This window comes from Hemibagrus wyckioides, linkage group LG28 (genome assembly GCF_019097595.1).
Source record: "Hemibagrus wyckioides isolate EC202008001 linkage group LG28, SWU_Hwy_1.0, whole genome shotgun sequence".
Taxonomy (NCBI): domain Eukaryota; kingdom Metazoa; phylum Chordata; class Actinopteri; order Siluriformes; family Bagridae; genus Hemibagrus; species Hemibagrus wyckioides.
This window is the reverse complement of record NC_080737.1, coordinates 6,430,494-6,451,111: the sequence shown is the minus strand read 5'-3', so window position 1 is coordinate 6,451,111 and position 20,618 is coordinate 6,430,494. Positions and strand designations below refer to the sequence as shown.

The following is a 20,618-nucleotide window of genomic DNA, read 5'->3' as shown; positions in this document are numbered from 1 at the left end:
CATCTCGTCACATTCTGGAAAAAAAAAGAGGTCTCAAAGGAAAGTTTAGTGTAAATTGTGTAAATCGTATGCAATCAAAGAAAAACACTGGCATTTATGAGGAAAAAAGATTTAGTCTAAATTTCTGAAAGCACAGAAACCAGCTTCTACCTTCATTCCCTTTCTGAAACCATCACTGGAATGCAAATTAAGAACAAACCTCCCCAAAGTGACATAAAATTTTTATTCAGTGTTATATATATTCATTATAAACAAACCCATAAATATAATCCAATCATCATCATCAAATAATGAATAATAATCAAGTCAGTAAAATTTGGTACATACAAGATCATGCAGCATACACATGAAGCTCTTTTTAGAACCAGAGGAAAATGAAAGGCTCAATAAAAAAGATTTTAAAAATTAGGTTTGCTGCATAAACATCAATGATTGTTACCAGCTCGATGCACACTGATGTCATACACTCTGAGGAATGTATTTTTGCTACATAGACAAAAGATCTTCAATATTACAAAGAAACATTTAATGCATGAACTAAAGCAACACTAAGAACAAGTTTGCACAATCAGTGGCTATGAAGGAATTGTTTTGTGAAATAAAGGCGCACAGAATCCATCCTGGGTGTGGACTCGAGCATAAAAAGACCCTTCGTACCCCTAAAACATGTACTAAGGTGTTCATTATCTGGAGATCTGGATCATCTGTATAATTTGTGTGGATTACAAATAAAAACATGAATAGCTTTGTTTCTTTGAAATTGAGCTAAGAACTGAGCTGTAATAAAATGCAATATGTTCTGGATCATGACTATAGAAAACTGTTATAATAATATTTAATCAACGATTTCAACATATATTAAGCACCGGCTTAATATATGAATCACAAAGAAAATTAACCAAAGGTTTTAGTTTCTCTGGCCTTTTAAAATGGAGTAATAGGTGGACAATTCTACAGGATGTAATGTTCTGTTGGTTCGTATAGCCTTGAGAAGGAAAAATGATCTCTATAATGAAACTATGACCGGTAAAATGTAATATACGGTATAAAGTATATGTAATATACTTTATAGCAAAAGGCTATTTGTGTCTTGTGTAAAAAGGGTTGATTTGATATTTGGATATTTTGGACCAAGTCTAAAATAAAATCTAGGGTGTAACCATTATTGGTATGGCTCATCTGGTGTTTACTTGAGGCCGAGGTACTTGTGTATTGTTCTTGCTTTCGCAAGAATTCCTGGATTTACCGCAGGGTGATGTTCAAGCGTAGAGGCAGCAGTGTGCGCAGCTGGTTTTGCAGGTCCAGCACTCGGGTGCGGGACAGGGCGCGATCCGGCGACTGGTATGACAACCGGTAGCACAGACTAGCGTGTCCCATGTGGGGGTGACGGAACCTGTCTACTAGCTGTATGTCCTTTACAGCTCCACACGTGGCTACGCGGACTGCCTCGTGAAAGTCAAGTTCGTCAAATGTGTCTGGTTCCATCCAGAAACTCACGTCATGGGTATAACGTGGGGGGTAGAGCGAGAATGGCTGAAACGCCGCAGGCACCTGGATACCAGGTTCAAAACTCGCCAGGAAACGTGGGTCCAAGGTCCACAGCAGGCGCCAGTCAGGGATCGAGAAGGTCAGGGTTACAAGGTGGTCCAAATTTAGCAGCAAGGTCAAAACAGAACTTTTGTAGTGTGGGGGTTTAGATCGAGGAAGAGGGACACAAGTTATTTGCCCAAAATTGCTGAGTTCCCGAGAACTGAAGCACACTCTGTGCTCCTCACCTAGCTCCTCCTTCTCAAATGAGACTTCATGATGAGAAAGAAGAGCCTCCAGGTTGTTTTGGAGACTCTGGACAGGTTGGGGTTCAGAAGGTAAAACTGCGATGAGGAGAAGCTGATGGTAAACAGGGGAGCGGTTTGGAGAGATGGGAACTCTTTGGAAAACCAACCCACTAAGCGCATAGATGGTTCCGGGGCTAAAATCCTCACGCTGCATAATTTCCTCTGCATGCATTAACAAAGACGGCCGCAGCATATAGCTACTGCTGGAGAACTGCTGCTCCTCCGCTGGCTCACAGTCCTTATCAATTGGCTTGATCCAGTAGATTTCAGAGGAGCTCAGGTTTGATCTGCAGGCCTGGAGTTTGTCTTGGGAGCAGCTGAGCAACTCGGGAAAGTTGCTGCTCACTGAACATACAGGCCATGAAGATTTGACCTCTCTGAGCAACTGCTCCAGGATGAGTTTCACAGGATGGCGCGACTGTCGACTGAGGAAATCCCTGACATAGTAAGAAAAGAAGGATTGACATGCCTAATAAGGTAATTCGAGGTAATCACTATGCCTCACCTGCCCATATGGGGCTTATGGATTGTGTTAGACTCCTAGTATTTACACAGGATACCTACCTATGATATGACCCCCTAGCTGTCTGACCCAAACTTTTTTCTTTAAAACAAACAACATTCATTTGATCAGCGGTTCCACAAAACTATCTGAAGTATACATTATTACTGATACAGAGCAGTGGCTGGTTTTAAATGAATGTTTAATTGGTCACAATCCCAACCACAGGACCAAGCAAAATATGAACAAAACCTTACTAATATTTCTGTAGTAGTAGTAGTAAGAATTTAAGATTTGACCATTTACCTGTTCACGTATTCGCTCAACTCCTCAGGAAGCTCAAAGCTAACCGTCTCCTTCCCAATTGCAGCGTCCATTTTCAGTTTCTTGGGCATTGTGAACGGCAAGCTCTGAGTAAAAATGTGGTTCAGCCCACCTTCCACATGAAAACCTTTATCCTGACTCCTACAGAGGAAATTAAGTAGCATGTAAGGAGCCTCATATTTAAGGCACCAAGTTGTTCAGTGTCACACTGAAATATGAGCGTTTGGAAGCCTTCCATTTTTTTTTTTTAATCCTTTGATAATGAAATATATGCTTGGGGATGCTCCTGATGGCAGGTGTGTGTACACACCTGTAAGAGTGCATGTAAGAGATGAATGGCTGTTTGTTTCTATTATAATCTGTGTGATAGATCCAAATTAATTTTCCATTACAGAAATCGAGCCAAGCACGGAAATATTACTAAATGAAACGTGTTATGACTTGAACAGGATACTGAGGTTAAGCTTACAGGTATGTCTCCAGTCTCAGGGCGCTTACCTGTAACCTGTGCATTTGTAACCTTGATATCTGTCGCGATCAAAAGGACGGATCTCGCTGAGAATGAGGCCGGCCTCGGCTGCCATGGCGACCGCCTGCCAACTGTTGTGCCATTCTCTCATCGGGTTGTCACATGGAGTGCCTCCTTGGCCGTTGCATAAAGCCACATGCACTTCACCGTCGGCCTTGAGCACTTTAGCGCAGCTAGGGGGTGGAAAAAGGAAACACAAAAAAAAAATCACTGTGTGTGCTCGAGAGTTCACAGGCGAGTGTGTTAAATATTCTTAACGGTTGTGTAACCCTTCGCAGGCTTGCATAACACGCATACAAAGCCATGATGGTACTTTTTTTTTTTTTTAAAAAACCCAAAAAACCAAAAAAACAGGTCTGACCTTAAAAAGAATTTGGCCAAGAGAGTGCGATTCTTTTTGACGCCGCTTTTCCGGCCACAGTGAGGAAAATTGAAAATGATGCGGTCGTAAACACGGCACCGGATGGCATCGTGCTCATTTAGGCGCGTGCAGTCCACCTCAAAAAGCACCCTACAACCTAAACACCACACACAAAACACACACCTCAATAATCAGTATGCACTAATCAGAGTTTATGAGGATTACTGATAATATGCATTGAGGCTGTTTCATAGCAACCAACTCCAGGAAACACACGAGCATGCAAATCCTTCAGCTTATCAACCTTCATAAGAGGGGGGAAAAAATGACAGGCATTGTAATAAAAACCTACACAAGTGCATACTATTTTCCTACAAAAGTGTGTCACAAATCATTTTACTCCTTACATATTACGATCTAATTAAAGAGATTGGGGCTGTGGGTATGACATATTTTATATACGATGGATTATGATAGATTGGAACATTTGTAAAAAAAAAAAAATGACATACATAAACTTATAAACAAAAAAATGATGCAATGTAAATGACTGAAGGTGCAATCGTTGTCTTTTTTTAATTCCTTACTAGTACAAACAACCTGTAAAATATGTAGAACATGACTTAAAATAACAACAACCATAATGACAACAACGGGTTCAGTCAGAACCTTTTGTTCGGATAATGAACATCGGGTCCTTAACGCTTGTTTCTGTTGGATGTATCAATCATTTTGTAAACGCTTAATGGTGTACTATAAATCCTGGAGGCTGGGCTTTGTTAATATGTGAGGGGCGGATATCATTCAAATGTTGATTCCACCTAACTTTTAAAGGTGCACTAGTATGGTTTGTGAAAAATTGGTGTCTTACGGTTAAATTGGTGGCCTTTAGTAACGTTTGAATATTTTTACTCAAAGAACATGCCCCCATTTCCACACATCTACACAAAACCCTGTCCTTGAAATTTATTGTGCCTCAACTGGAGTTACACTATACTGGCAAAAGTTTTGGGACGTCTGCCTTTACATGCACATGAATGTAATATGGAGTTGTCCCGCCCTTTGCAGCTATAACAGCTTCAACTTTTCTGGGAAGGCTTTCCACAAGGTTTTGGAGTGTGTTTATGGGAATTTTTGACCATTCCTCTAGAAGCACATTTGTGAGGTCAGGCACTAATGCTGGACAAGAAGGACTGATTCGCAGTCTCCATTCTAATTCATCCCAAAGGTGTTCTGTGACATGCAGGCCAGTCAAGTTCCTCCACACCAAACTCGCTCATCCATGTCTTTATGGACCTTGCTTTGTGCACTGGTGTGCAGTCATGTTGGAACAGGAAGGGGTCATCCCCAAACTGTTCCCACAAAGTTGGGAGCATGAAATTATCCAAAATGTCTTGGTATGAAGATGAAGCATTAAGAGTTCCTTTCACTGGAACTAAGGGGCCGAGTCCAACCCCTGAAAAACAACACCTGAATTCAATGATTTGGAGGAGAGTCCCAAAACATTTGCCAATATAGTGTATGTAGAACATGACTTAAATTAACAACAACCATAATAACAACAATGGATTTAGTCATTATCTTTTGTTAAGTTAACGAACATCCTTGTAGCTTGCATGGTCTACCGCAAATCATGGAGGTGGAGCTTTGTTAATATAGGCGGGGCAGAAATAATTCAAATTTTGATTCCCCCTAACTTTTAAAGGTGCATTCCTATGGTTTGTGATTAGTATGGTGTCTTACTGGTTAAATTAGTGGCCTTGAGTAACATTTTAATATTTTCTACTCAAAGAACACGCCCCCATTTCCATCCATGTACGCAAAAACCCCGCCCCCGGAACTTCAGCTGGGGTTACAATTAGTAATGACATTACTTTCAATCTCACTCGGGCATTTTTAACCATTTGAATGCCAAGTTACAACTCTATAAACATGTTATTTCTCCTCCTAATGATTATTAAGTATGACAGGGGGCGTGTCTGTAAAATTACCGACAATAATCCGGTCCAAATAACGGTCTTCAGTCATGTATTACATTTATTCTGAGACAATATGATAGTAAGAAATGACCCATTTTGACTGTTGTACATTTAAGCTGTTACTTAATATTTTAAAAGTCCATTAAAGACGGCATGGAAGAAAAAAAAAAACACACACACACACACAAAAGGGAAAACATGACCACATTTTATAAGATAGGGTCTGAAAACATAATGCGCGAGACTGCCGCATATATCGTCGCCATGGCAACGCGCGTTGCTTGCGCACTATCCCGTTTGGTATAGAAATCTATACTTTATCTAAACTACTACACGGCGATGCTGATGGTCTCACCTCGGTCCCGGAGCCGCTGGATATTGTGGGCTGCGTGCTCCTGAGCCAGGGCTTGCTGCTCGGGTTGTAAGCAGGAGGCGGTGATGCTCTCGACATCACCCGACTCACACACAGCCACCGAGAAGGAGAAGTTCCCTTCTCCAACCAACAGCACTTCAGACATCTTCACCAGTCCACTTCTCTCACAGAGCACTTCACTGGAGCAGATAATGGCTTCCCGAGCATCCTGACTTCCGGTTTATTATTTTACTCTAGAATAATACCTGATGAGGGATAAAATCAGGTTAAAAAAAGGGGGCAGCTACTAGCTTTTACGGCTTTGTGTGGTAAGCCGACGGTGGGAGAGAGGGGGAGAGAGAGAGAGAGAGAGATGCAAATTCGCTACACGCACTCTCGTTACCTAGTTACCTCAAGGCCATCACAGATTGCCTTCCCCTTTTACATAAATGAGGCTAAAGTCAAATAAATGCATAAAATAATGTGCAGCAAATATTTACAGGTCGTCTGAGGACTGAAAAAAATAGGATATTTATTTAAAGACATCAAGTTAGGTTACTAAATTTGGCAAATCCGTTTAAAAAGTAACATAGAAACGAGTCCGGGTGGAAACCATAGCCTGCGCTAGGTGTACACGTCATTGCTGATTTTACTTTCTTACTTTTTTTTCAACTTTTAAGATGACAGGATGACAAGTGGAAAACGTGTGTGTGTGTGTGTGTGTGTGTGTGTGTGTGTGAGAGAGAGAGAGAGAGAGAGAGAGAGAGAGAGAGAGAGAGACGTAACGCTACGGTTTTCCTCCTAACGATTCCAAATGAGACAAAATAAAATAATATTCACCAAAATGAAATGGATGTTTACCTGAAACTGTTACCATTAAGTATGCAGAAGACTGAAAATGGCAGCATTTGTTTACTATTTAAAAAAAACCAGGTGCATTAGCTCACTATTTTAGACTAAACATTTCTATCGAAGAGCAACAATAAAATAAGTCCGGGTGGAAACCACTAAAAGGTCGCTCATTCATGATGAAAATGTACCTAAAAAAAATATACGTATCATTTTAACAAGGTTTCAGTGTTAATGTTTTATCTCAAGACAAATCTTTTCATTTAGTTTTATGATAACTAAAATGACTCGTGGACAGAGTTGCGTCCGAAATGGTTCTTTATTCCCTATTATATATTGCTCAATAAACTCATTTACAAGAATTTCAGAGCATATAGTTAATAAGGTTTGGTTTTGGACAGCTTCCGAGATTAAATGAAAGACTTGGGATGGGTAAAGAGTAATAAAGTGGATATAGAGGAGTGTCGTTTTCAGTTACAGGAAAAGAAAAGGACTCTTCTGAGCTGAAACGAAAACGAAAGTTTCCAGGAGTATTGTCACTATCAGCTGCTGAGAAGGACGGAAGGAGCACGAGAGCAGGTCAGTGTTTATTGTAGGTTTATTTCTTTACACATTTCTGTATTTTTGTTGTTATAATTTTTGTATCATTCAGTTCAAATTCGTTTTAAAACACGGGTCTGAAACTGGTTTATTCTCATCTACACTCTTAAACCGAAGTCTACTGCGAGGTTTTATTCAGTAACGAAATCGGAAATCCACCCTGAAACAGATTAAATGTGTTTATTTCTGAAAAACGTATCATCTGATTAGTACCTCGGATGCTATTTTTATTTTTATTTATTGGCTGTCTTTGTATTTTCGTTATTCCTGTAAGTCTTTATAGCAAATGCCCGCCCCCTCCGACGTCACTGGGGGCGTTGTTAGCACGTTTCGCTGTTAGCGCCATAAAAAACAAAACGCAAGAGTTTCTCGTGACGTTCACATTTTTATGAATGATAGGAACCTTTGTAGAAGTAGTGGACACATTCAAGTGACACATTATTTACTGACCGCAGTTATACAACACAGCTGTGCCCCAAGCCCTGATTACACCTGGTATTACACCTGGATTGTGTCCCGGGTGAACTGGACAGCTTTAAGTATAAAACATGGAGTCCATGGAGTCTCAAAGATGGTGGACTGGAACACACAGAGTATGACAGAATCCGAGAAAGAGCCAGCGATGAAGGAGAGGCTAATCTACTCCGGTTTCCTCTGGGTACTCTGGTTTCCTCCCCCGATCTAAAGACATGTGTTGTTGGCATCTTTAGGTTGTCTATAGTGTGTGAATGGGTGTATGAGTGACAGGCTCCAGATGCCATGCAATCCTGTTTAAGATAAATGGTTCAGGCTGTGCATGTTTGTCTGGATAAATCTTAGACACTAATAAATTACATGTTAATTATAAAGATTGATATGCAAGTTGCACAAGGTGGATTCTTCGCTTCCTTAAAGGGTTGGAACCGTTTACTGACAGGAAAACACTGTAGGGTTCAACTTTCTCCCACGAGGTCAACCATTTAGCACTTACCATATAACCAGTGGTGTAGTGGTCCCTGGAGAAGTGGGTATACGCCGTATACCTGCGTATACCCTGCACTACACCACTGTCTCTGTCACTGTCGGCACATTCTCTCAGGGTGGGGGAGGAGCCGGGCGCGGGCGCTTGGCTGACATTAGCTGTGCTGCTGTCTACATCGCTATCGTTAACTGAGCTACAGCACCGATGTAGCATTGCGAGGTCGTTTGTAATTCTGAAAACAAATTTTTGTTTGAGTAGTTCAGTTCATCTTTCTTATTAGATTAGATTAGATTAGATTAGATTAGATTAGATTAGATTAGATTAGATTAGATTAGATTAGATTAGATTAGATTAGATTAGATTAGAATAGATTCAACTTTGTCACTGCACATGTGGGAACAAGGCAATGAAATACAGTTAGCATTTAACCAGAAGTGCATTTTCGCAGTGCAAATAATTTGCATATATAATCAGTATATAAACAAATATAAATAATTTGCATATATAAACAAGATATAAAAATAGCTAAATCATTTGCATATATAAACAGTATTCATTAATTGAAATAGTGTTGAACATTGCTAAAATGACAGGCAGCGAATCAGGTAATGATTGACAGTACCATGCCGGTGGGCATTGTCAGATTGTTGGGGGCGGGGCCGTTGCTATCATATTTGAAGGGAAGCCGGCGCCTTGGTCCTGAACGCATCACTGTCTTTACTGGGTGTTTTTAGGGAATATTTGCATTTATTCACAGTTTAATTGGGCCAGCTACTCATGTGATGATCTTTCATGATTTTCGCTAATGCAGGACACAACTGAATGATGAGCATCAGGGGGGATTTAGAAGTGGGTATACACAAAGGCGACTGATAAAGAAGTGGGTATACACTGTACACCTGCGTATACCCTGCACTACACCACTGCATATAACTTGTTTACATTCGCAGTTTGGCAGGACTTATGTACATTGAACAGCAGCTTACTTTACCCTCACCACAAGCATTTTATGGTACCTGGCATACTTTGCAAATTAGAATTTTTTTAATAGACTTTCTATAACTTTACATGAATGTAATAAGCTTATTGCAGTGTACTCTTATTTCTTTTGGTACAGAGAATATAAGGAGGGACAAAAAAGATGTCCATCACTTTCTGTGGTTGGGAAGTGGCCTATGATGAGGACCGCCACCTCAGAGCAGAACAAGCGCCTAAATCTGGCAATCATTACATCATGTACCATGGCACCAAGGTCCAAGCAGCACGCAATATCGTCCAAAATGGTTTCAGTCAGTCCCCGGATGGAATGTTGGGGCCTGGCGTTTACGTGAGCCGCAACCAGAAGAAAGCCGAGCGCTACCCTTTGAATTCGACCTTCACCGACCGTGTGGTCCTGAAGCTGAATGTCGACTGTGGAAAAGTCAAGAAAATCGACAAGGACAACCACCCTATGCAGAAGACCTGGCACGCCAATGGCTACGACACGGCCTGGGTGCCACCCAAATGCGGTATGAAGGCTGTTCCCAGTGGCCTGGAGGAAGACTGCGTGTGGGACCCCAAACGCATCGAAGTGATTGATATCGTGTTAGCACCTAACAGTACCATTTTGAATGAACTCAAGCAGTTAATCACCCAGAAATCTGCGCAAGCTGCCGCTGCCGCCGCCGCCGCCAACCCTAATGTGTGCCAGCTGTGCAAGTGGAAAATAGTTCCAGGGCATACTGTTCAGCCCTGCTGGGGCTGTGGGGAGACCATCTGCACACTGATGACCAAACACAAGTGCAGTCAGTGGGGCTAAGAAGTTTCCTGAGAACAAAATGTTGGTATACAGTGAAAGGGAGACATTCTGATATCATGATTCATTCATTCATTCATCTTCAGTAAGCACTGTATCCTGGTCAGGGTCTCAGTAGATCTGAAGCCAATCCCAGGAACACTGACCGATATCCACTAGCCCATCGCCAAGCATTCAGTGATTATTAAAGTAACACTCTCTCCAAAATGCCAATTGAACAACTTTTCCCTGACCCCAAAGGTGCCTTAAATTTTCCACTCGTAAGAGGCTAATGTAACTAACAAATAAGGGAAGCGTAATTTTAGCCAGAATTTTTGTACTCATGCAAACTACATACAGTGGCAGGTGAATTGCAGAAGACAATGGTAAGTTGGCCAGATGGTAAAGGAGCATCTTTAAGTCAGCAAATCCGCTCTTATGTGTATTAACCTCTCTAATAACCTCAATAATAAAACACCAGGTTACAGATCAGGCTAGATAAATAATAATGAAATGTTCCAGATGTTTCTTTGAAATCAAATCATTACTTACTGCATCTGTAACGTAGAGTATGCAACATTACTTGAAATTTGCTGAATCTATAATGACCTCTCTGAGCAGGCTTAATTGCAAAAGAAAGGGTTAAGACAAGATATATTTTGTGGAAGGAATTCATGGATTTCTATTTGTAAATCTCCATTACTGTATCCGTATCAACCTGTAAACTTGGAACAGCAGTGTTGATAAGACTTCCACTTTCTACCTTCAGAATGAGTCGTATAATAAGTAGTAGGAATACAAATCTAATTACTACTAGAATTAATTTTACTTCGTACATACAGTTGTCTGTAGACAAACCAAGCCTAAAACCAGACTATCAGCTCTCCACTGATCAGGTAGTCAGCCATTTTGAGGATCATCACAAGGGTCAGTGCTCCAGAACGTTTGCTTCATAAAAAAAATAAAAAATTCCACAATGCACTGCAAAAACCAGGGAAATGTCTTCTGCTACTGTTTTCAAATATAATAGTTTTTCGACTATACATAATATTGTGTCACGATATTGGGAGATACTGAAACAGATAGCTAAGCTTCCCTTTTTCTGTTGCCAAACATTTGCTAATCTGAAGGAAACTTAATAAACCAAAGACACCTGTGGGAACATGGGGCGCTTTTTGTAGGCTTTCCATTTAATTCTAGCTTTTTCCTTTTAATTAGGCATTTGAAAAACTTCCAATCATTTATTTTTTCTCAATATGAAGAAATGGATATGGTGCTATGCTCTTTTGGGTTCTGCCATTGGGTTGTTCCACTCTGGAGTTCATTTCCTGTTAGAAATCATTGGATGTGAATGCGTATGTGAAATGTCTGATGTATGAATCGCAAATCTGTAGTCACTGCCGTAAATCCGTTACTCGACTTGCATCCGATTCATACATGTTTCAGGACTTTCAGCTCTGCCCACTCGACTTGCATCTGATTCATATGTGTTTCAGGACTTTCAGCTCTGCCCACTCAAGCTCTTTTCTAATATAGTGTCGTTTGGATCGTTTCATTACTATGAGTAGACTCTTTTGGTTTACTGGAGAAAGGTTGCGATGTCTGCACAATTACAATTTAGAAAACCCGGAGGAAACCCTCCCAAAGCACAGGAAGAATGTGGAAACTCTACACACAGAGGGCAGAGACGGGAATCGAACTCACAACCCTGGAGGTGCAAGACAAACATATGAACCACATTTCTTTCACTCACCATCCTTCCATACTCATGTGTTTCAGATGGCATAACTACCCCAAATCTGGCATTATATTACTTCCAAAGATATAAACAAGGCTCCTAAGCAGTCAAATTTACATTAGAATCACTTTCGTAAATCAATAATGGATTTGTGATTCGTCACATTATGATCTCAGCGTCGCATTTACATACAATTATTTTTTTTATAACAAGAATGAAACTTCCACTATGCAATATTTGTGTCTACAGGCGAAGACACAACTCAGGTTTATTAAGCTGCCCAACCTCTATTGCACATTAGCCCTGAGAACCCACGCTGATCTCTATGCAATCTTGTTTACTTGTTCTGGGTGTCTCTGGGGTAAGTTTACAACGACTTCTATGAACTTGCCATGAATTAGTGATAATCCAATAATCTTATATCGACAATCTTTTTTTCAAAGCTGTGCTCCTAGTGATCAGTGATTTTCTGATTGTTAAATGTGATGGATTTTATCCCCTGATTTTCAGGAAATAAATTTTAAAACATGTTGGGGAAAAAAGTGATCTGTCTTTTCTTACTGGTTTGAATATTTCAGAAACCGCTGATCTCTTTGGATTTTTCACAGAATGGTGCCAAAAAAGACTTAAAAAACATCCAGTGAGTCAAACTGGACTGACCTGCCTGGACATCTTTTACAAAAAAGCATCTCAGACATCAGGTTTTATTCCAAGTTTTAGGCTCAGATTCCTCTTTGTTGTTGACAGGAGCAGAAACCTGCTGTTGTAGCTCATTCACCTCAATGTTCCGACATGCTTTTCTGCTCAACACCAATGTAAAGAGTGATTATCTGAGTGGAACTCAACACAACAGAAACCATTACTGCGTCACCCTTGGTATGAGGGATAATTAAGGATGTAGGAAAATTCATAAAAAGACTGTTATAATGCCGGTGGTTTAATTCGGTGTCAGTCGTTCAGGGTTGAAGACACAAAGGAAACAGACATTTTTTTAAACATGTACATTTACAAGAAGTCCATCAACTAGACTGGTCCCGAATTCGGGTAGATAGTTGTTTTGTTTTGTTTTTTAATTTACAATATGTGTGTGGATTTTCATTCACACTGTAAAATGTGTGTGAGATCAGGTTAGGATGTTAAGACAGGTTGTTGATTTCTCCCTCATTTCAAACGTTTCAGCTGCCCTGCTGTTCTTTGTGCTGGATTATTCCCTTAGAAATAAGGTCTGGGATCTCCACGGCGAGCCAAGGTCCGAGCTGAGGAGAGCAAAACAACATTAACTATGTGAAATATTCCAACAGATAGATTCCAATGGATAAAGAGGTGACACTTACTCCCAGAGCCATCAGATGAGCCAGGCCGAATTTCGGCACGTTCCTCGCCCAAAGGGGTTTGAAGTGATCCGTCAAGCAGATCTTACCCCCCCTTGAAAAAAAAATGAAATAAAATGTAATTCACCGAACCACTTTAGAGAAGATGCAGTTTAAAAAGCAAAACTAACTCTGAGGGAAAAAAACTCTCCTAACCTGTACATCTTGGCCGTCTTGCCATCTAGTTCAGGGATCGCCACTTCAGGCGCCGTCGCCGGATACGTAACCGGAATCTTAAATCAGAGTCGGATTTAAGAAAGCATCAACACCCAAAACTAATTTTTACAGAATAAATGAATCGATATGAGTCACTGACTTTAGGTTCGACGTACTTACGTCAAATTCCATGTCAAATTCATACTTAAGAAGCTCGTGGATGTACCAGCATTTTCCAAACCACCTGTCGAAGAAGAGAGTTTCTTTTAGACACATTTAATTGCACTGACAGGTGATGATTATCTCCTCATCATGGCACCTGTTAGTGGGTGGGATATATTAGGCAGCAAGTGAACATTCTGTCCTCAAAGTTGATGTGTTAGAAGCAGGAAAAATGGGCATGCGTAAGGATTTGAGCGAGTTTGACGAAGGGCCAAATTGTGATGGCTAGACCACTGGATCAGAGCATCTCCAAAACTGCAGCTCTTGTGGGGTGTTCCCGGTCTGCAATGGTCAGTATCTATCAAAAATGGTCCAAGGAAGGAACAGTGGTGAACCGGCGACAGGGTGATGTGCTGCCAAGGCTCACTGATGCACATGTGAAGCGAATGCTGACTCGTGTGATCCGATCCAACAGACGAGCTACTGTTGCTCAAATTGCTGAAGAAGTTAATGCTGGTTCTGATAGAAAGGTGTCAGAATACACAGCGCATGATGGGTCAAAGGGGGACCACAACAATATTAGGCAGACGGTCATAATGTTATGCCTGATCGGTGTATGTTATTGTGTTACTCTGATCCAACTCTATTGGTTGACTTCGTTCTACACTATTTGTTTCCTATTGTAATATAACACTATTCTGTTCAGAACAAAGCAGAGCGAGCCTGACACAATCATGACGTCACAATGCGCAAGCAGTCAATCTATAGCATCATGTGACGTCACGATCTCTTTAAGCGTGCATTCGTTACCCCGCCCCCCACAAACAAGAAACGATTCTAATCTTACCTTGTACCCTCTTTATTGGATTCTAGACGGAACCAGTCGTTATCAGCTGCTTTGTTGTTTTCGACATACTACAACATAAAAAGATACAACGAGGTTGAACATAAAATAGACAACATGGCACAGTTATAAATGACAGCCGAGTACATGCACTGATCACTATAAAAGAGCACTATACAGGGTATAACACAGCACTCTCTATGCACTTTGTAGTGAACTAGAAATCCTTTTAAGAGCAGTTTGGGATTCAGCCTGTAAAGAAATGACACGTATGTAGTGACAAGCTAGAATTCAGAGCTTAATACGGCAAATATCTCAAAATCAACATGTCTGTCTTACTTTAATTAGAGACAGATATTCCTCTCGCAGTCTCTGCACCCACAGCTCTTTGTCTCTCGGGCCGGAATTGGTTTTTAAAAGCGGTATTTGAGAAACTATTTTCCTAGTGGCTTCATCTGCCATGTTGATACTAATGTACGAGAAACCGGAAGTACAGGACTAGCCTAGCTTCCGACGGCAAAGTATTTTGGTAATAATGTCTGTTAAATTCTAAAACGTATAAAATCTAGCACGATAAACTGAAAAAAAAAATACGCAATAGCTCGAGAGTCACGTTTTATTTATTTTTAATATCATATAAATCAAGTAAAGCGTGTTTATAAAAGACGTTGAATGTCCCAGTCAGGAAAGATTTTGTGGTTACACCCCTACGTCAAGTCGCCGGATTGATCATCGGGGCTGGATCCTAAACAGCTCTGTACCTCTCATATTAGTGTACTACGTCGTATATGACAACAACGTGTATACGCCCTACCTAGTGCACTACGTCTAAAAACACAGCTCTATTCAGGAAACAGCCGGGGTTGCTTCGTTCTATTTCGGAGCACTGCATCCTTCATTTCTCAGCATCCTTTCAAATTGAACTCGTTTATGTTGTTTTAACCCAAAAGCCGAATCAAGTTTTTTTTTAATAAATGTAAGAATGTGACTTTGTTCAGGAGGTGTTCGAAGGTTCCATGCTAAAATACAGTAAGTAGTGAAAATCAGTGCAAATGATGTGTTATGTATGTCATGTGAAGAGGAGTCAGGTGGACCTAATCGTCATTTAAAAAAAAAAAAAATGTATTTAATATTGTCTTTTTATTTTATTTTTGCGTTAGTTTTTTTTGTCATGTATTCTAAAAAATGTATAAATATTGATATTTTTCTAAGCATGAATATTTATTTGTTTATGTACACTAAATTTAATTCAATTTTTATTTAATTTATTTGTTTAATATTATTTTTAACAGGTAATTTGGCCAGAACATCAGGGCTGGAAGTGAGCGTCTCCTCATGGGCAGCGTATTGGCCTTGTCATCTCGCCCTGGGCGTCAGAATTCTCCTTTCCCCCAGGACAGACCCCTGTCGCGGTGGGACAAGAGAGACGGAAGACTTCCAAACCCAGGCAGCTTTGACGGCCTTCATCGCAGCTGCAAAGGTGAAGCAAATCCCCATGTAACTGTGTCACTGGATCACATTAATAGCACAGCGCTGACAGATCCTCAATTCTGATTGGTTGGATGTGAAATAAAATAATTGCCTACTAATTATATCTGCAGTATGCTTCTGATCATCACTGACAAGAAAAAAAAGAAAGAAAGAAAGTTGAGACATTCTTATGGAAGTATCTGTAAATTTTCTGGGGCTAACAGAAACTTACCAACTCTTTAGATGTTACATGACGACTATTAACAAGTGAAAAGTAGGACATGTAGCTCCAAACTTCTCATCATATTATATAAAATGCTGTGGAGAGAGAAATAAAGCACTGTAGTATGTGCTGCTGTAGGAAAATCTTGGCTTCATGTTTGGCTTCATCACACCAATCTGTTGTTGATTATTTTCCCATTTCCACTGTTTTATTCCTTACTATTAATTGCAATAATGTATATATATATATATATATATATATATATATATATATGTATATATGTATATGTGTGTTTGTGTTTAGATGTGTTTCCACAGCAGGTTGAAGGTGTGAAGATGGTCATAAACAAAACCCTGAGCAGCTTTTTCAAGGTTTGCATCATTTCACAACCAGATTTTGTTTTAATAAAATAATAATAAATGATCATTTATTTTTTGTTACTAATTAAAAAAGGATGCTTTCTGTGGATGGAACATTTTAAATATTTATCAATGTGTTAATCAATCATCTCAACCTGTGATGCTCAAGCTTTATTATTAAAAAAATATTCATTCATTCATTCAATTCCAGGTCAACCACACGATTCATATCAGTGCCGTGGCTCCGTCGACGTACCGCTTCCACGTGGAGCACCTTCAGTCAGACACAGACAGCAAAGAAACAGTAAGCTTTCAATTATGTCTTAATAAAACTGAATGAAATCAAATAAAAGAGCTGGAAAAAAAGTCTGGTCTCTGCTCTCAGGGCTCGCCCATGCTGATTGGAGAGATGGACTCCACTGGCAGCCTGAACGCTCACTCCTTATTCCACCTGAGCGAGCGACTACGAGCCAAAGCAGTCTTTCAGGTTGTGTACTGATGCACTTCAAAATCTGGTACGTCAGGTTCAGTCTGTCGACGTGATTCAGGTTTCTTTAATTAAACACGCAGTGTTGTTTTTTTTTGTCCCCAGACAGTGCAGTCACAGTTCGTCACATGGCAGTTCGAGACAGAGTACAGGGGCAGTGACTTCACGGCCGCCGTCACTATGGCCAACCCGGATATCCTGAGAGAATCTGGTGCGAGTCTTAAAAAAAATCTGTCGAGAAATTTCCTCTCAGTTCAATCATAGCCAGTTAGGATGCTTTCACATCCTAACTGCACATCAAATCATCTGCACATCAAATCATCATGCTTTCTTTTTTCCCTTTTAAAAACATTTTGGAAGGATAACAGGAACGTTACACACCATTGAATGCAACTAGAAATGAATAAAAAACTAGTTTAATAAATATAAAAGGTTATTATGCTATTATAGGAAAAGAGCACAAGAATATTTTTCTTCATTTTCTTCCTTTGACATCTCTAATCTCGATATCTGACCCTGGCTAGTGTGCTTAAGAGCATTGGTATGGTCACAGGTTGCGTCTTGCAAAGCCTTGAAATGTTTGTGTGCAAAAATAAATACAAAGTTAGTAACATTATCATCACTACATGACATCCAGCTATACACTGATCAGGCATAACATTATGACCACCTGCCTAATATTGTATTGGTCCCCCTTTTGCTGCTAAAACAATCCCTGACCCGTCATGCACTGTGTATTCTGACACCTTTCTATCAGAACCAGCATTAACTTCTTCAGCAGTTTGAGTAGTTTCTGTTGGATCGGATCACACCGGTCAGCCTTCGCTCCCCACGTGCATCAATGAGCCTTGGCCGCCCATGACCCTGTCGCCGGTTCACCACTTTTCCATCCTTGGACCACTTTTGATAGATACTGACCACTGCAGACCGGGAACACCCCAGAAGAGCTGCAGTTTTGGAGATGCTCTGATCCAGTGGTCTAGCCATCACAATTTGACCCTTCGTCAAACTCGCTCAAATCCTTACTCTCGCCCATTTTTCCTGCTTCTAACACATCAACTTTGAGGACAAAATGTTCACTTGCTGTCTAATATATCCCACCCACTAACAGGTGCCATGATGAGGAGATCATCAGTCTCATTTACTTCACCTGTCAGTGCTCAGAATGTTATGCCTGAACGATATAGCTAGTTCTAGTATATCATTATAATTACTAACATTTACTAGTAAAAATACTTTTTTAAATATCTTCAAATGATTTTTCTCTGTCCTTCATTTCTCATGGGACAGTAATCATGGTGGCGCACTTCCTCCAGAGCGTTTCTCCACATCTGGTTCTTGGCGGAGAGCTGGTTTACCACAGAGGGCGAGCTGAAGAAGGCGGCATCCTCACCCTTGCTGGGCAATACTCAGGTGAGCGAGCAACCTCTGAGGCACAAACCCAGACTAGCCCTGAATTCTAGCTAGCCAAAACACATCAAAGTATGTTTTGTCTGTTCCGGTGTTGTACAAAAATACAAACAAACACAAACTGTTTCCATAAACAATCCAACCTAATGGTCTCTGTCTGTCACTCTGTAGTTGGACTTCTTTTGTGCCTAAAGTTCATCAATCTCAGAGTATGAATAAAAAATTTCCTTCCAGGTCCCAACTGGGTCGCTACGTTAAATGCTGGTAAAGGAGGAGCCCATGCCAGCTATTACCATAGAGCCAACAAGCAGGTAGAGTGATCTCTAATATACAGAACGTCTCCTTTTAACGATATCACAGAAGGTCTGTAATGGAAATGAGTCTTCTGTAAAACCACCTCAGATCAGATGGCAAAAATTCGGCCCAAAACACGATCCAAACTTCTGATTTGGTTGATGGTTAAGCGAAGTCTTTAATATATACAAATCATGCCCAAAAAGTCATTCCTGACCGTTACACCCCTACATAGTTCCTCGCCAAACAAAATTTGGGAAGCATTGAGCTGAAGAGGAACAAACACTGTTCCAGCATGACAACGGATGGGTTGTACCAAAGCCGGAGTGAAAAAACTCGAGGGTTCAACCCCATTGATCACCCCATTGTTCACACCCCAGACATCCTGATCTCACTAATCACTTGTAGCTGAATAAACACAAATCCCCACATTCATGAGTCTAGTGGAAAACCTTCCCAGAAGAGAAAAGTGGTCCACAGTTTTTTGGCCATATTTCAGTGCCATATTTCTGAAGTAGTATTTTGTCTATAGTATGTAAATTAGCTTTATTCAAACAACCCAGGATTAAGTTGTAGTCATCCTCCCAGATTCAGGTTGGAGTGGAGTTCGAGGCCAGCACTAGGACCCAGGAGACCAAGTTCTCTTTTGGCTATCAAATGGATTTACCAGAAGCCAACATGGTCTTCAGAGGTAAGAATCACCATCATCTTTCAATCTCTGAACTCAAATCAGGAAGTGATGTCTGTAATGAAATGTTCCTATGAGGAAGTTTAAGGGGAATCTTCTCTTAGGTATGCTGGACAGCCGGTGCATCATCGGAGGTGTCCTCGAGAAGCGCTTGTGTCCTCTTCCGGCTACGCTCATCATGGGGGCCTTCGTCAACCACAGAGGAGACAAGCTGCAGGTCGGCCTCGGAGTGAACGTCGGCTAGGGCTTTATTGGTGTTCCGGAAATATCCTCAGGTCTGTCCAAATGACTCTATAGCTAAACTAACCTGGATGTTTTGAGGTGGACGGTGTTAAACGAAATGGAGAAAAAAAACACTTCCACGTTGGTGCTGTCCTTCCTCAAACTACGACACGGCTGTCACAAACACCTCGGATGATCCTAATGATAATAACCTTGATGGGATATATGACTGGAGAAGAAACTGGATATTTTATGGATGTTTTGGAGAAAGACTTATGCAGCATTATTTTTTATTCATTATGCAGTCATTTGCAATTCTCTCTGATATCAGAAAGAAAAAAAAATATTCCGGATACGCTGTCAGCGTTTATTATTTTCCTTTACACACCCTGTTGTGTTTATTTCTTACTTATTTAATATCACATTGTCTTGGAAATTTCCAAATTTCCATTTTTTTAAAATTTAATTTAATTTAATTTAATTTAATTTAATTTAATTTAATTTAATTTAATTTAATTTAATTTAATTTAATTTAATTTAATTTAATTTAATTTAATTTTTTTCTTTCTGGATGTTTACAGAAATCCACATGCAGGCAACAAAATGCAAAGATATTCTGAAAGGTTCATGATATCAATATTGTGCTGAATATCGTAAAATATTCTGCAACCAATTTTCAGCTCGATTTTTTTTTTTACTTTTGCACGTCTTCATGAAATTATGCACTTTTTCCTACAAAAATATAAAACGCACAGAACCAATATAATTAAGCGCTGAAAAAAAAATACAATATGTTAAGGCTAGTACAAAATATTCAGCTATAAACACTTCCAGTAGTTATAAAATGATATCATACAGTTGATTCCAGAAATATTGGCACCCTTCAACAGAATGACTTCACACATGAGCGTTTACATCCAAACCTTGGAGAAAATACTTTCCTTTTCCTGCAAATAAAACTAAAATTATGCAGCAAAAATCATATTTATTAAAGCAATTTTTTGTAAAAAGAAAAAAAAAGTAATCATTGTTTCTTTTGAGTAGCTGTCGAGTGAGGTCGCATTGAATTATGACAAATTATGACAAAAAATCTTCGTCTTCCATCAAGATTGTGGGGGGGGGAATAGTG

General features: G+C 40.0%; 4 protein-coding genes across 5 annotated transcripts; 2 read left to right on the top strand and 2 right to left on the bottom strand.

Moving 5' to 3' along the window:
- Positions 1 to 926: 926 nt before the first annotated feature.
- Positions 927 to 6,840, bottom strand: fdxacb1 (ferredoxin-fold anticodon binding domain containing 1). Its single transcript, XM_058382926.1, has 6 exons — positions 6,744 to 6,840; positions 5,886 to 6,148; positions 3,552 to 3,708; positions 3,160 to 3,363; positions 2,644 to 2,802; positions 927 to 2,272 (listed from the first exon to the last, which is right to left on the bottom strand). The coding sequence occupies exons 2-6, from the start codon at positions 6,046 to 6,048 to the stop codon at positions 1,243 to 1,245; spliced, it is 1,713 nt and encodes a 570-aa protein (XP_058238909.1). The 5' UTR covers positions 6,049 to 6,148; positions 6,744 to 6,840; the 3' UTR covers positions 927 to 1,242.
- A 365-nt stretch (positions 6,841 to 7,205) lies between these two features.
- On the top strand, positions 7,206 to 11,792 carry gig2p (grass carp reovirus (GCRV)-induced gene 2p). 2 transcript variants are annotated; one of them, XM_058382936.1, is made up of 2 exons: positions 7,206 to 7,310; positions 9,410 to 11,792. In XM_058382936.1, the coding sequence occupies exon 2, from the start codon at positions 9,434 to 9,436 to the stop codon at positions 10,088 to 10,090; it is 657 nt and encodes a 218-aa protein (XP_058238919.1). In that variant the 5' UTR covers positions 7,206 to 7,310; positions 9,410 to 9,433; the 3' UTR covers positions 10,091 to 11,792. The 2 variants fall into 2 exon arrangements, with proteins under 2 accessions (XP_058238919.1, XP_058238920.1); XM_058382937.1 differs by having other exon boundaries at positions 7,256 to 7,323.
- A 928-nt stretch (positions 11,793 to 12,720) lies between these two features.
- On the bottom strand, positions 12,721 to 14,833 carry ufc1 (ubiquitin-fold modifier conjugating enzyme 1). Its single transcript, XM_058382940.1, has 6 exons — positions 14,676 to 14,833; positions 14,340 to 14,407; positions 13,511 to 13,574; positions 13,331 to 13,407; positions 13,139 to 13,229; positions 12,721 to 13,060 (listed from the first exon to the last, which is right to left on the bottom strand). Exons 1-6 carry the CDS (start codon positions 14,796 to 14,798, stop codon positions 12,980 to 12,982), a joined length of 504 nt encoding a protein of 167 aa, XP_058238923.1. The 5' UTR covers positions 14,799 to 14,833; the 3' UTR covers positions 12,721 to 12,979.
- A 231-nt stretch (positions 14,834 to 15,064) lies between these two features.
- si:dkey-71l1.1 (uncharacterized protein LOC569883 homolog) lies at positions 15,065 to 19,904 on the top strand. The gene is made up of 10 exons (XM_058382934.1): positions 15,065 to 15,365; positions 15,629 to 15,816; positions 16,333 to 16,400; positions 16,600 to 16,692; positions 16,774 to 16,875; positions 16,981 to 17,086; positions 18,166 to 18,288; positions 18,520 to 18,596; positions 19,168 to 19,270; positions 19,372 to 19,904. The coding sequence occupies exons 2-10, from the start codon at positions 15,672 to 15,674 to the stop codon at positions 19,509 to 19,511; spliced, it is 957 nt and encodes a 318-aa protein (XP_058238917.1). The 5' UTR covers positions 15,065 to 15,365; positions 15,629 to 15,671; the 3' UTR covers positions 19,512 to 19,904.
- The last annotated feature ends 714 nt before the right edge of the window (positions 19,905 to 20,618 follow it).